Source organism: Folsomia candida, unplaced genomic scaffold, assembly GCF_002217175.1.
Source record: "Folsomia candida strain VU population unplaced genomic scaffold, ASM221717v1 Fcan01_Sc001, whole genome shotgun sequence".
Taxonomy (NCBI): Eukaryota; Metazoa; Arthropoda; class Collembola; order Entomobryomorpha; family Isotomidae; genus Folsomia; species Folsomia candida.
The window spans coordinates 11,322,179-11,337,560 of record NW_019091193.1 but is presented as its reverse complement, the minus strand read 5'-3'; the positions used below and the strand labels follow the sequence as shown (position 1 = coordinate 11,337,560).

Sequence of the window (15,382 nt, the reverse complement as noted above, 5' to 3'; positions counted from 1 at the left end):
GGAAGGAATCTTCACAAATTGCCACTTTGTGGGCCCCACCCTGAGCATTCGGGGGGTTAGCAGGTGATAGAATTCCTTATTAATCATTGAGAGGGGAGCCAAGCAACCGGCAAGTCCGTGAGGTCGTCCCATTGTAGTCTTTTCGCGTGGATAATAACAATTATTTTGCCACTTTGTGGGCCCTGCCCTGAACAGTCGGGGACTTTTGAGGTGGAGATTGTTGCCAGTTTAAAACCACGTTGAAAAATTATTAATCATTTTCCGTTTGTTGGGTTTGCACGGTCCTGAGGTTCAAGTAGCGGCCATGGATCGAGCAAAGAAGTCCCGGAAGCCAGTGAGACAACAGGTCACGAAGCTTTGCAACGAAATAGAAGCGGAAATCGCCACAGGAGTCCCGTACAGGCAGACGTTGTTGGACTTATTGAAGAAACTGGATGTGGCGTCGACTAAGCTCATCAATGAAGATGACAAAGTGAAAGAAGCCATGTTGGATGACGACGTAGCCGATGTGGATTTAGAAACTGAAGCAGATGACTGTGAGAAGTATCAAGACAAGATTTTAGTGGCTGAGAGGATTGCACGTAATGCTATAACCCCTGAGGTATCAAACCAGATCCCAAGTTGCAGCAGCACTCCAGCAAACGGTACCGATCACACGAAGTCATTCAAGCTGCCGAAAATAGAGCTGAGGAAATTCAATGGGGAGTTAAAAGAGTGGCTAGGGTGGTGGTCTCAGTTTGAGAAGATCCACGTTGACACCAAGATCCACGACTCCGACAAATTCCAATCCCTTTTGCAAGCTATGGTACCTGGAACTAAACCATTGCAGCTAGTGAGCAGTTTCCCTCAGACGGCAGAAAATTATGGACAGGCGCTGGATGCTTTGAAGCAGACTTATGGAAGAGAGAGCCTTTTAATGCAAGTTTACATCCGGGAGCTGCTGAAGTTAGTGATTTGTAACGTCAGTCAGAAGGAGAAGATTCCCCTGGATGTAATGTACCTCAAGTTGGAGTCGCACTTGAGGGCGCTAAAGACATTAAATTTGGCCGCTGCTGATCCAGCCACCTGGTTGTTCCCTTTAGTGGAATCAAGTTTGTCTGTTGAGACGTTGCAAGCATGGCAACGCAGCCCGTTATCAAAAGTCGACGGGAAATTAGAAAATCCCCCAAGAAGCTGTCTTGATCTGATGATGGAATTTATCAAGAATGAAGTGCAGGGACAACAACAAATTGCTCTGGCCCAGACTGGATTCCAATCAAGCTCCAGCGGTAAGGACGGGAAGAACAAGAGGCACCGAAAAAGTGAAGATGAAGAGTATCCCGTAACTGCTGCTGCCCTGGTTGCTGGTGATGTTAAGAAGATAAGATGCGTCTTCTGTGGAAAGAACAATCATCAGAGTCAAGATTGCTTCAGGGCAAAGAAGATGAGTCATGAGGATAAGTTGGCCAAGGTGAAAGGAGCCAACGTCTGCTTCAGGTGTCTAAGACCAGGACATATCTTCAGAAAGTGCAAGGTCCGCGTGGATTGTCCAACTTGTGAGAAAGGTCACTATCAAGTAATGGTCCAAGAAAAGAAGGACGGTGATAGTGATGGAGTCCACGAAGTGACCGAGGGAGTGAAAACCATGGTGGTATCTCAGCCATCAGCACTGGCAATGGGTGTGTCATCAAAACAAGATAAAATAGTGCTCCGCGGAACCATGCAAGTAAAAGTTCTCGGACCTAATAATGAAGTGAGAAATGTCCGAGTTCTAGTGGATTCAGGGAGTGACATCAGCTACATACAGAGAAAGTTAGCCGATGATTTGAAGCTGAAACCTGTGGGCAAGAGGATGTTCCAGACAGAAGTATTCGGTGGTGGTCACGAGATCGCCGAGAGAAAGGAGTACTCTGTGAAGATCCAAGGAATCAACGGAGGGAAAGAAAACCTGCAGACGTTCTCTCAAGAATATATTTGTGGAGTATGTGATCCTGTCCCGTATGGCCCGTGGGTGAACGAGCTGATGAAAATGAAGGTGTACCTTACCGATGTCGCGTCAGACCCCTCCGAGATTCACATCTTGTTAGGATCCAATCACATTGGAAGAATTCTCACAGGGAGGATGGCTAAAGTTAGTCCAACCATCATTGCGACAGAGACAACGGTCGGCTGGTACTTAAATGGAGAAGCGTCCGTCCTGAAACAGCGCACCATGGCTCAACTATGTATTGCGAAGTTGGCCAAGACAGAAGATATAAGTGTTCTGTGGGATTTGGACATTTTGGGAATCAAGGACAGTGCATTGAGGGTCAGCACAGAAGAGCATGACCAGCAGGTCAAGGAAGATTTCCAGAAGAAACTGAGGAGAGCAGATGATGGCCGGTACATTGTGAAGTTACCGTGGATTAGTGAGTCCATCCCACTCCCTCATATCCGTGGAGTTGCTGAAAAACGGCTGCAATCAGCAACTAACAAGCTTATCTCAAGAAAGGAATTTGAACAATATGACAACATTTTTAGTTCCTGGGAGGCGGAAGGAATTGTAGAAGTCTTCGCGGAGAAAGGAACAGACCACGATGGACATTATCTTCCGCACCGTCCAGTGTTCAAACCGGATAGCTTGACTACACCAGTGCGTCCAGTTTTTGACGCCTCTTGTCGAGTTGGGAACCAGCCTTCTCTCAATCAGTGTTTAGAGAAGGGTCCCAATTTAGTTGAAATGATCCTGCCCATCCTCCTCAGATTCCGGAAAGAGAAGGTGGGAGCAATCTCTGATATTAGGAAGGCCTTCCAGATGATTGAAGTGGATGGCGAAGATAGGAAATATCAGAAATTCCTGTGGTGGGAGGATCAAGGGAAGAAATTACTCAAAGTGTACCAGCATTGCCGAGTTATTTTTGGAATGAACTGTAGCCCGTTCATTCTTGCAGCAGTGCTGGATTTCCATCTCTCCCAGGTTCCAGAGAATGAAAAGAAGACAAGCCTGGAGTTGTTAAGGTCGCTCTACGTGGACAATTGTGTGACGTCCTTCGACACGTTGAAAGAATACGAAAAGTTCAAGAACGAGTCCACAATGATCTTGGAGAGAGCGAAGATGGACTTAAGGCAGTGGGAGTCCAATGCAGATCAAGTAATGGAAAATGAGATCACATCTGTATTGGGATACAAATGGAATAAGAAGAGTGACCAATTGTATTGCGATATTCCCACCGAGTGGGGCGAAGAAGGTGACCCTGTCATAACGAAGAGAAGTGTCCTCTCCCTGGCTGTACAAGTTTTTGACCCCATTGGTTACACGTCGCCAGCCGTCCTGCAGTTGAAGTTGTTGCTGCAAGAATCTTGGGCGCAAGACATGAAGTGGGATGAACAATGGGACGAAGTCAAAAGTGCAAAAGTGACGATGTGGTACAAGCAGATGTCGTCACTGGGAGAGATCAAGATTCCGAGGTGGGCTGTAAATAGTCGTGCCAAATTACAGCTACACATTTTTACGGATGCGAGCAAGGATGGATACGGTGGAATTGTCTTCGTTAGATGCCAAGAACGGGGATTGGAAAGTGCTACCGTGCAGTTACTACTTGCAAAATCAAGAATCGCACCGTTACAGAAGAAACCAGACCAGAAGAATGTCACAATCCCAAGATTGGAATTGCTGGGATGCCTGATTGGAGCAAGATTAGCAGAGACGGTGAAGAGAGCGATGGGATATGAAGACGCCCCCACCGTCTACTGGACAGACTCCACCACGGCGCTGGCGTGGATTCGACGGGACGGAGACTGGGGTACATTTCTGGGAAATCGAGTTCGTCAGATTTTGAAGATTTCGAACAAAGAAGAATGGCGACACGTCCCCGGCAAGATAAATCCCGCCGACCTACCTTCAAGAGGATGCTCACCGACCGAATTGTTGTTATCGAAATGGTGGGAGGGACCAGACTGGCTCAGAGGAAGCGAAGACAATTGGCAGTAATCACCAGAGCAGGACGCAAGATAAAGAAGCCTGATCGTCTGGGAGTTTTGCAAAGAGTGTTAATACATGATGATAGCATTAGTAATTAGATTCGTATTTTAGTTCTTTCGCTCATGTTTTCACGAAAGAAGGTGGGAGTGTCGAATCTGATGAGTAATAGTAATGTATGTAATATTTCATGTAAAAGTTATGATTGAGACGATATGTATGAATGTTAGTTTTAGGTTGCCCCTGACATTTGAGTGTCCCGCACGAGCGCAGTCTTTCGTCATCTCATTGTTTTATTGGCCCTCATTTTTAGTTCGTTAAAAGTACTCAAGTAGTGTGGACGTGTTTTGAGAGAATGTTCCACAATTAATTAATCCACAGTAAATAAAGTAGCAATTATTTAAGAGATTTATAACAAGTTTTATGTTATATTTATTTTGCTACTCTGAGTGGATTTATGAGCTGACCTCCTACTCGTAGTAATCATCCCCCACGTCAAATTCGGTGTAACGCTGGTCAGAGGGTATCTGATCGGGACTGACCCAGTGGTGTTCTCAGAGCAGACGCCACAGTAGTGATTATTGGACTGACAACTGACGAGTATTACCGGAAACTCTATAAATATTCATTTTTAAAGTACTTTGTGTTGAGTAAAAGCTCATCGAACTTGCCAAATGGATGGTGTGCTAATTAAAACAAACGCCTGTAAAGTACTTGCGTGTATTCTGCAATTGGTCATGAATGGACACTTCTCTGTTTGTATATGGTCTGGTTGAAGAGCTTTATGCATTTAATACCTCAATTGTGTGCTTAAAACCTTTTTAGTTGACTACTTAATGTGAACAAAGATCCCATAAACAAACGAGCGCATGTATTTGTCAGCAGGACACGGAATTATTATACTTATGCGCGTATGACAAACTATGGGCTGGGATGAAAAGAAAGTTGTTTCTCCCCGAAGTTCCTTTATTCAATCACAGCAGTCATTGTTATGCCATGTTGGTGGTAGGATGAAGTTATTATCGTGGATGACTGGGATAGAAAGTGGTTGTCAACTCAAAATGTTGCACAGTGATGATACTAGTAATCCTTCTGTAGATTTCCTATTTGAGCATGTTACCGAACATCCACGGTTGTTACATACAAGCTGTGCGCCTGTCATTTCCAGTTGAATACAGTTAATTACGGTGAGAGATCCATTCATGAAGTACTCGATATGTGGAAGTACTTTTGTACGTGATGCACATACGGCAGACAGTTGAGTGAGTCAATAATGAGTCTTGTGGCCATGATGAGAAACTTTTTACTTTGCTTTCTCCCTGTTAATCATGCGTTTGGATTGTAAAAGTTCAGAGATTATCATCATGATTCCTTTGTTGAGCTTGTTTGCCTGAATTCTTATGGGATCTGGACTTGGTTTTGTTACTATTTTCCCAGCAAGAAAATCTAAACATTGGAGATGTACCAAAGTGCATAGGAAGCTGTGATATATCCCCAGTTCCGTACTTTATGGATAATAATGTGCATATATATTCATAACTATTGTTCCTATCGTAATTTGATTGACATATTCTACCAGCATGTGACAATAGGCCCATCAAATTCTTTAGTTAGTGGAGGTAGATATCTTTTATATAAGGTTTTAAACTGAGTGATAATAAATCGTCTCCCGTATACAAAAAAAAAGAAAGCGATATACGAAAATTTCGTCTTTTGACTATTTACTTGTGTGGCACTACATAGTAAGTCAGACAGATGTGAATACAAATATACGCTGGGTATAAAATTTCAGAAAGACGATGATTAAAGTAAGGTCATTGTCAAGTGGAGCTCGGATGATTCAAGGTTTCGCGACGTTCTGGTGCAAAGCGCTGAACGATGTCATGTCCACTTGATCCACTTTTGACTGAAGGCCATGCCTCGCTCGTGTTAAATTGAGAAGATTCTCGGATGACAAATTGCCGTGACAAAGTTGTAAAGTGGGCATTCATTCCTTTACACCTCTAAAATATGGATGACTTTCATGGAGACTGCTTAAAAATGCTAAGATGTTATTTACTCGTTTGCATGCATACATTTGCACCGTAATGTTTAAGAATTTAGTATTCCTTATTTTGCCAAGTTATTTTTCAAAAAGTGTATACAGACACGCTATAGATGTAACCTCCAAAATATTTACAGCCCTTATTAATGTCTTCAGGAACGTTCCAAGGACAATGGTTGCGAGGACTCAGACACGGTTACGGGGTTCGAACAAGTGCTCCATTCGGAATGGCATCTCATTTCCGTCCCAAAGCCCCAAAGGAAGGTTCTATGACTTCGCTGAAAAGTGAATCTGCTGCAGAGCCCACATCTGAGAGGTACAGTACACACAGCGCTGACGTCGTCGACTTCGAAGAGAGTGCTCATGAATGAATTCTTTATAATCCTACCATCCATACATACATGCATATATTCTCCTTCGAAAGAGAAATATGACTCTGTCGCCATCAACTTTACCTTTAAACTACCACTCACGTAAAATTTACAATTTAACAGGGACCGGCGAATGGATGACGTGAGAGGTGGATTCGTATTGAAAGCCAGGTTAGTTTTTTTATGCACATATACTTTTTAGCTATTTGCGTGTGAGATATGTATGCCCATCTAACGTACTTAAATGTAAAGATGAACCAATTTCCTACCATTTGTACATGCTCTTTGCATCTTGAACGTATAAATATATTTGACCAATAATTTTGTTGTTGCTGATTATGCAGAAGTGATGAACCTCCTGCTCGACGAAGGTCGCTATCCGAACGTTCTAGTAATTTCAAAGATTCCATCCTCAAAGTAAGCGTATAACTAATTCACCATCCAATTAATTGTCATATGCAAATAAGTTAGTGCTTCTTTCTGAATACACGAGAGTTGGGGTGGGGTACATCTTCATTTTCATAATATCGATGTCACCACACAAGCAACCAAATTGGCAATAAAAAGCCGTTAATGAAGCCCCCAATACATAAATAATTGGTTTCAACAGGGTCTGAAGCTACGGAAGCAGCGAAGCACTGGGGATCTGGTAGACAAGCGTGGTACAAACTCGAGCATTCGATCAACGGGGAGCTCAACGAAGGTATAGTTGTTATATCCATGTATGAAAAAAAATAACAGTTTTAGATCTTAGAATGTGTTTATTTCCGATTAACCAAATCACCAAGAACTGATCTGGGTTTAGCCTCAAAATTAGAAGACTTTGAAACACTCTCTCTATTACTTGCATTTAACCTTATGCGAAGGGCATCTCTTTCATTCTTTAAAATGCGGGTATGTATTTTAGATTGGTCGTTCTCTTGGCGAAGGTTTTGAATTTCGTCACGTAGGGATTGATTTTCCACACGTAGGGATTGATTTTCCACACGTAGGGATTGATTCTCGAGACGGACCGTTTGATTCTCATCATTGGGGGATGCTAGATGAGCTGTAGATGTGGTGGGTATATTTGACGTGGATATAGGTTTTGGATCAGGGATAGTTGTGGTGCTGTTCTTCCTTGAATAAACAAGACCGTTATTTGCATTATTATTATTTGACATAACTCATATTTTTTAGTTAAAGTATTGTGTAGGTCACCTTGATGCGAGTATAGATTTGATACCAAGTTTGCGATTTTTCTGCACTGCTTTCCTAATGCACCGCCCTTGATTATGTCTCGTCAGTGATGATTTGTATACAAATCCTCTCTGACACTTGTCACATTTAAATGTTTTTAAACCCTCATGAGTATTCTCGTGTCTGGTGGAAATAAGGAATTGTAAAAAAATGTTTATCTCTACTTGACAACAACGAACGTACCTTGTTAGGTTACTTTTCAGAGTATAAGAGCGAGGACAACGACGGCATTTAAATTTTTTTTGCTCAACAATGTCTTGTGCAGAGTCCTCGTGGTCTTCGTCTACGGCTTCAACTACTTCGATCAGACCTTTTATGTTGTTGCTATTAAATATAAATCAATTATGGAACATATGTAATACTTTTGATCCCTATTTGTCATGCATATTTACCTTATAATACTGTTGATATACTCAAGACCGTTCCCTTCTTCTAAGTATTGTTTAGCCGATTTGGGTCGGAGGCTGCAAGGAGAATCGATAGTGTCTCGATTGTAGAACTTGATTTTACCGGCAGAGAACAGACTATCTGCACAAAGTGACACATCAATCACTTCTTTTGCTAAGCATGTCAATTTTCCCTTGAATTTGTCGCTGTAAAAATAAAAACAATTATTCGAATCGTTAAAATCAAAATTTACTTTTCAAACATACATATAAGAACATCCATTATTCCCGATGGACAGTTTTTTCTTTTTTCTTTTGAAGGCCGTCTTTATAGCATTTACTGCGGCTTGCTCCTTGTCATACAGATCAGATACTCCAATCGTCAATTCCCTTACCCGGCCTCTCGAGTCACGCCACACGTTTAGAAGTACACGATGAATTTGGACTACACCTCCTACAAATATATCAATATTTGCAAATCTCATCTTTTTTGTATGAATATAAATTTAAGTGGTTCCAGATAATTTATTACCTTTAAGTGTAATATCTTCTTTCGACACGGCGTGAATTTCAAGATTTTCAAGAGTGTAGAACACTCAGCCAAAGTCAAAGTCCTGTGTAAAAAAATGCACATTATTAACTTGGCAATACTTATATCTTGTACTTGTAAGATCTTAAGTATTTCAAGAATTACCTGCTTGTAGAAAGGGCCATTGTGTCGCAATAACTATTTGTTAAATAAAATATAAATTGGAATGTTTACTTGTTGGCCATGTGGTTGGATGCGTTTGACGTCCTCTCAATGTCATTTCAATTTTCGCAGGTTTGTCATTTTGGTTTGGGGAATGTGACATTGAATATATGATCATATTATTTAACTTGATTTATTTTTTAGAGCTCAACGTCCTGGATGAGTAATGAATCTGCCGTCACGTCACACTCTCATCATACCGACTCGAATGCTTCCTTTGTGGTCGAGGTTCGATCTTCTTCCTTCCTCTTCTTATACTAATCTTACGTTTGTACGTTGATACTGCTGCTGATATTACTGCTTCGTCTATGACAGTCCCATCTGCCAGGCAGTTAAGTGTACGTTTATGCATTGCTTGCTCAGCAGTGATTTTGCACTGCCAAAACTTTCACGGAGATCCGACCATCTCTTTTACAGCTATCTCTTTTAAAACTTCATTCCACACATGCACGCAACTATTTCAAATAAGCATACGTTATGAGTGAGCAAGTTAAAACTACTGTGTTACCAAGACTTTTTAACTGCTACTGAGGAAAGTTGAAGCAACCGAGGAGCGGAAAGTGCTACATATTTATGCAAACCTGTGTGGGTTATTAGTTCCCAAGATAAGTACATACATTGGTTCCCAATGGATGAATGCTTCGACAAACGTCGTGGTCTTAGCGTGTTTATGTTATCTGAAATTTGGCACAGACGTATCCATCCTACTTACATGCATATGCTGAGTGAAAACTTGCGTGCAGTTTGCTTGCTGTTCTATTTTGGGACGAGATTATATAAGAAGCATTGCAGAACTTCAGGAAAGATGTGCCTTGTTAGATGAGAATGATGTTGGGTAAAGATTTGCATACGGAGGAATGTCGTGTATAACATAGATATATCAATGGAAAGTGCCCAAGTGCAGGGTGCCCTCTATTTTACAAGCCATTATTCAAGACATAGATAAGAAGACGAGATATGCATGGATATCCGTAGCTGTGTCAAGTAAGCGGAAAAGTGATTTATGTATTTAAACGGTTGATTGGACATTTCACAGGACGAGCAGATGGATGCAAGCGTTACGGAAACGTACATGGGAGAATGGAAGAATGACAGAAGGGCAGGATTTGGTATCAGTAAGTTGAACGACGATTTACACCTGAATTAAAATGTACTAAACCTGTTACAAGAATCATCAACTAAGCACGCGAATATTTATATGGAGAAAATTCGACAAGCAAGTAATGCATGACCTTACTCAAATCCCCTTTGGGCAGTTCCTGCGAAAGTGGGAGGGTGCAATTTAAATTTATAGAGATATCTAATCTACCGATGACGCTACATAACATCAAAAACAAAATTTGGTTATATTTCGAGTCGTCGCACGTTTGAGGGTGATGATTCTTTACCTAACACTTCCTCCTCCGAATCTATTATGCTCGGGTGGGAACTGTTATTTGGACCGGAGGGTCTTAACTTTCATTTTTGCATACTTTATTAACAATCGCCATATATTGCAATCACTCATCCTCAGTTGAAAATACAAATTCTGAGTACAATGGAGGGATTGACTTTTAGAAGCTTTCACCGATGATTAACTTAAGATTAACATTTTTTTATTTTCAGGCGAAAGATCTGACGGGCTCAAGTACGAGGGTGAATGGTACAACAATAAAAAATATGGTAATTATAGTTTCATGCCATTTAGTGCCCCTTTTTTGGTTGGGTAACATTTTCAATGCGAAATAATAGGCTACGGGGTTACCAGCTTCAAGGATGGGACGAAAGAAGAAGGAAAATATAAGAACAACGTCTTGATAACTTCCCAGAAGAAAAAACATTTGTTCCTGATTCGGTCGGCAAAATTCAGGGAAAGGATTGATGCAGCTGTGAATGCAGCACAAAGGGCTTCCAAAATTGCTTTACAAAAGGCTGACATTGCAATTTCCAGGTCAGTGCAACTTACCAGTAGAACATATAGCAGCATAAGTTTCACACATCCAGACGTTGAGTGGATGGCCTGTTAACAGAATTAAAACTTTCCTTTGGGAACATGGCGCTGAAAGCTGTGTCGACTATATTATTCATCCATCATAATTATTAGTACTACATAAATATGTCACATTAATTACAGAACCGCAACTGCCAGAGGGAAAGCGGAACAGTCAGATATTGCATCAGCCCATTCGAGAGAAGACTCGGAAATTGCGAGAGTAATAGCCAAACAGTTTGCCCCTGACTTTCACCAACCAGGTAGACATTTGATCATTAGTTTGTCCAAGTGGCAAATGCGATGAAATTTACGATATTCTTGTCATTTAGGAATAGAAACAATAAAGCCCATCGTTCGAGTTCCATCAGTTCAGCCAGATCTCAGCAAACTATCATCGCAGCATAGGCCGGATGTTCCTGCACCCACGGCACAACAACAACACCAACGCCCACAGCAGAACTTTGTGGCTGCTGGAAGTCGTGATCCCTACCATGATGAAAATCTTGGACCTGTTGCCAACCCTTCTTCAACTTTCCCCTCTCTTTCTAGAACCTCCGTACCCGACCGGCTGGACCGAACATCCATAATTCCCAATCAGCAATTGGATAGCATGTCCTCACAGTACCAATACCACCAACAACAACCGCCACAACAACAACAGCAGCCCTATGCCAATCGCGTGAATGAAATGCCCACCGGTATGTACCCCACCCCATCGTCTGGACCTTTGCGAATGCGATCCGATCAAAATGTGATGGATTCAGGAGCAGAGATGCCCAAAATGAACTCCACTTTTAAGAATTCCTATGGCGGTATGGACACCAATCCGTCCTACATGGACATGCAAGGTGGTGGTGGTGGAGGACCAGAACGAGGCCGTGATACCGTTCGAAGAAGTCAGGGCGGCGCATCCCAAATGAGATCCCAAAGTAGCTCCAATCCACAGTCTTCCGCAAACAATTCGTATACCTTTCAGCAAGCAATCATGAGTGATCACTTTGACCATTACAAACGACCTCCTAGTAGAGACACGTCGGTGGACCGATTTGGTGGAGGAGCAGCGACACGAAATAGATCTAGGACGCGCGGAATAACTCCTGAAATGCAAATGGCCGGCAACCCTCCAGTTGTTAATACGCCCTACCAACAACAACCCCCCTCGCGCGCCCAGTCCAGGGCAAGGACACCGTTCATGGATAATCCCGCTGCCACACGGACTGCAAGTAATATTGCACTGGATGCATTTCTGGCGATGGAGAATGCCAACATAGTCCAACCAGGCCAAAGAGGTCAAACCCCTTCGAGATTTAGTGGTGGGGGCAGTAGAGCAGGTTCACCTGGAGCTGCATTCTTTTCTGACACTGGCAGTATGACCGGAAGTGGGAAGGACTTGGAGGGCATGAGATTTAGAGGTGGCCTTGGTCAAGAAATTCCCTCCATGCCATACACACCAAAGCGCACTGAATCTTTATTCCTTAAACCAGCTCTCCTTCCTAAGGGAGCGGGTGCTACTGCAGGCCCAATGGTAATAACGATACGTTTCGTTCTATGCACCTACATTATTTTACCGTGCATGTTATCCAGCATAAAAATAATCATGGTAAACTTTTCGTACTTTTTGTAGCAGAATGCTGTAGGAGTTAGTGGTGGAGGGGGCGGTGGGGGTGGACCAGCCCACGTGCGAAAGAAGAGTCTTCCAGATGCAGTGACGCTACCAAAGACAACAATAGGAATCCCAAGGGAAGAACTGGCCCAGTTAGGGTCAGCCAGACGACAAGAGGTTTGACGCTTTGAAAACTGTTTCCCGTTTCCTTTCAGTTACCCTTCTTGCTCGTTTTTCATGTTTCATGCTTATATTAAGCTGCTCACTGAAAAGTTGTAATTTTTTTCTCTTCTTCCAGTTGCATCGTATGCAAGACGAACAAGAAAGATTACGAGCTAATCCTCTTCTCTACTTGCTCAATCCAAATGTTAAGGTATTTGTTTCATGATACACATCCCATCAACATTTCAGAAATAATAATAAAATTACAATATTAATTTGCCAATTTCAGAACTGGTTATCTCGACAAAAGTTCATGATCCTTGTCATGCTCATCAATTTAGCACTAGCCATAATGTTTCTCCAACTCCTGACGTGAAAATTACTCTACGTCTCGTGCACTCCTACTTTAACAGTGATGAATATGGGAAAAAAGTCAGCAAGATTTAATATTGGGCTACAATCTCTTCGTTGGACCACTCACGAAGATTTGTTAGCAAAGCTTGTGCACCTCTCACTCCGACGCGCTGGCCTCACTCCTGAAGCGTCATCGAGGTACTCGAAACTGAATCATGACAGAAACGAACCAAATTGAAAAGAAACCAAAAATATATTTACTACCGATTGTTGGTTTACTAATATTATTTAATTGTAAGGACTACCACATATTTGACCCTTTCATAGGTTGTTAGGTTGCTTCAAATTCCTTCAGTTTGCACAAACTTGAGTTATTATGCATTCATGTTAGTTTAAAACAAATTCTGTCATATCAGCAGAAGACACCGTATCATGTTCCGTGTAAATATATAAGTACATATGTAGATGTATATGTATGTATATCTCTGAAATTAGGCAACTGGTGGAATTTAAGGAGTAATGTGACCTGCTAATTCCTGGAAATAAGTTTTAATTTCCATTCAGAAAGAATAATTTAATTAAATGCATGATGTTAGATCTTCCACTACAGAATTTTTAGTAGATTTCTTAACAGAAATTTACGCTAAACTTTACATTCGAAATTAGCAACCCGAGACAGCAATTTTATCATAACCTGCGTGTACTAATAAAATAGATACTTTGCACTTTGAGCAAATTTGTTTGTGGCGAAAAACTACAATTAAATAATCTGGATAATAGCTAACTTTCTTTCTCGCAACTTTTTTGTTTTCTTTACACTTCATCATCTCGTAAATCAGTGCTCTTCTATTTCTTCGTGTATTATTTTAGTGCTGTAGCTATTGGACAGTAAGGAATAAATGATCGCAGGTAAATTGAATTTCACCCCGCTCCCAATGTAATCAAGTGGGCACGTGATTTTCGCGCGAAAATATCCTGCGATCATTTATTCCATAACGAGCAATAGTGAGTAGATAGGTGATAGAAATGTACTACACATTTTAGGCCTACGTAGAAGTGTAGAAAAATTATTTTAGAGATCACGACTTCTGTCTGCTGCGGGCTTGACTGGATCTAATTTTAGTGTAGGGTGACTTTCTCCAAACTTTGTGTTTGAGAAAGCAGACCCACAAACTCAGTTGGTTAATGTTTAGTTCATGTAAATATAAAAGTCCAATTCACGAACAATGATTTAGTTTTAGAACAAAAACAACTCATGTGTTATAAAATTGGTTGATTTTGACACTCCTATTTTTTAATATGTTTAATTTATTCCACTCCGATGCGCGTGGACCTGTTCTCGAGCATAGGATATCGTGCGATGTTACAACTTTCACAATACCTTCTTATTAATAAATTAATGATTATGTGTATGTTTAGTTAAGTATTATATATTTATTTATAGGTTAAGAAGGCGTGTAAACCTCCATATGATATTAAGCGTAATATTTTAATCAAATATTTTATACATTTCATTCAAACTACTTAAAATTGCTTCAATCGGCGACCGTAGATTTCTTTTTTTTTTGTTCTTTTAGTTTAGTTTGTGAGTGATAAAGTTGTTCATATATATTTACATAGATGTGGAACCTTTCAAAAGCGAACTTTCATTCTTCTCATTACAGCTATTTATCATCGGAAACCTAGTTAATTAATTAATAATATGTCATTGAGATGGCTGAATTATTGTTATTATTACGATTTCGTCTGTTATAAAAGATGAGATCAATCTGACAATCGAGAGTGTTTACCATTCCCTATAATAATAATAATTATGTTGAATAATTAGCGAGCTTTGGAACTTTCGCAAATGAAAAGATATTAATTTCATCGAGTTTGTATAGGAAATTATTCAAAATTTGTCTGGAGAACGTTGTGGGTAAATCAAAACACAAAATGGAGACAATTTTACACAGAATATTTGGAAATTCATGCTCAAAATATTAAACGGTTGATAACAGTCACGAAACTTTATAGCGGAATACATATATAAATATGTATGTATGTATGTACTTTTAAATAGCCTCCATTAAATTTTCTAACGATATTTTACGATAAAAGTTATGAAAATGTGGCCTTTAGATTTTACGCAACCTTAATACTTTCATCATGCCTCCCCTACCCTCGAATCAAGATGACAAATTCTCCAAATTTTTAAATACATTTGTATGAAAAGTACATTTTATCTAAAGAGAGCATAAACCTGTAATTTGATAATTTTAACGAAAACGATACGGTTTCGAGCAGTTTAGTTTATGGCAAGATTCAGGCTTGCTGATTTCGTGGCCATTTGAACGGCCACATAACATTACGCCAATTACGCGATCAGAGGATGAAAATAGATTAATTCGGTATTGTTAAATGGTATGAATTTTTGAAAACACTCGTATCCTAATGTATGGTGATGGTGCTATGATCAACTGTGTTTACAACAATTTGTTTACTCCAGAAAATAATAATTGTGAAATAGTAATAAACCGGTACGTTTTGCTAAAAGAATAATGAGCATGTAAAGATTAATTAA

At 40.6% G+C, this 15,382-nt stretch overlaps 1 protein-coding gene and 1 long non-coding RNA gene across 3 annotated transcripts in view; one reads left to right on the top strand and one right to left on the bottom strand.

Annotated features, from left to right (window-relative positions):
- Positions 1–15,354, top strand: part of LOC110846930 (junctophilin-1) — a 29,508-nt gene extending 14,154 nt beyond the window's left edge. Inside the window, exons 4-16 of one of the 2 annotated variants that reach the window (XM_022093778.2) lie at positions 6,138–6,297; positions 6,476–6,523; positions 6,697–6,769; positions 6,963–7,055; positions 8,873–8,956; positions 9,765–9,843; positions 10,334–10,390; positions 10,460–10,658; positions 10,842–10,960; positions 11,030–12,225; positions 12,328–12,480; positions 12,602–12,676; positions 12,755–15,354. In XM_022093778.2, the coding sequence (XP_021949470.1) occupies positions 6,138–6,297; positions 6,476–6,523; positions 6,697–6,769; positions 6,963–7,055; positions 8,873–8,956; positions 9,765–9,843; positions 10,334–10,390; positions 10,460–10,658; positions 10,842–10,960; positions 11,030–12,225; positions 12,328–12,480; positions 12,602–12,676; positions 12,755–12,841 (2,423 nt within the window). In that variant the 3' untranslated portion in view covers positions 12,842–15,354. Of the gene's footprint in view, positions 1–6,137; positions 6,298–6,475; positions 6,524–6,696; positions 6,770–6,962; positions 7,056–8,872; positions 8,957–9,764; positions 9,844–10,333; positions 10,391–10,459; positions 10,659–10,841; positions 10,961–11,029; positions 12,226–12,324; positions 12,481–12,601; positions 12,677–12,754 lie in introns of both variants that reach the window. The other variant, XM_022093770.2, reaches the window with a different exon arrangement.
- LOC110847024 lies at positions 8,156–8,873 on the bottom strand. The gene is made up of 4 exons (XR_004833646.1): positions 8,672–8,873; positions 8,510–8,591; positions 8,245–8,431; positions 8,156–8,184 (listed from the first exon to the last, which is right to left on the bottom strand). It is a non-coding gene; the product is annotated as an uncharacterized LOC110847024 (long non-coding RNA).
- Positions 15,355–15,382: the final 28 nt, after the last annotated feature.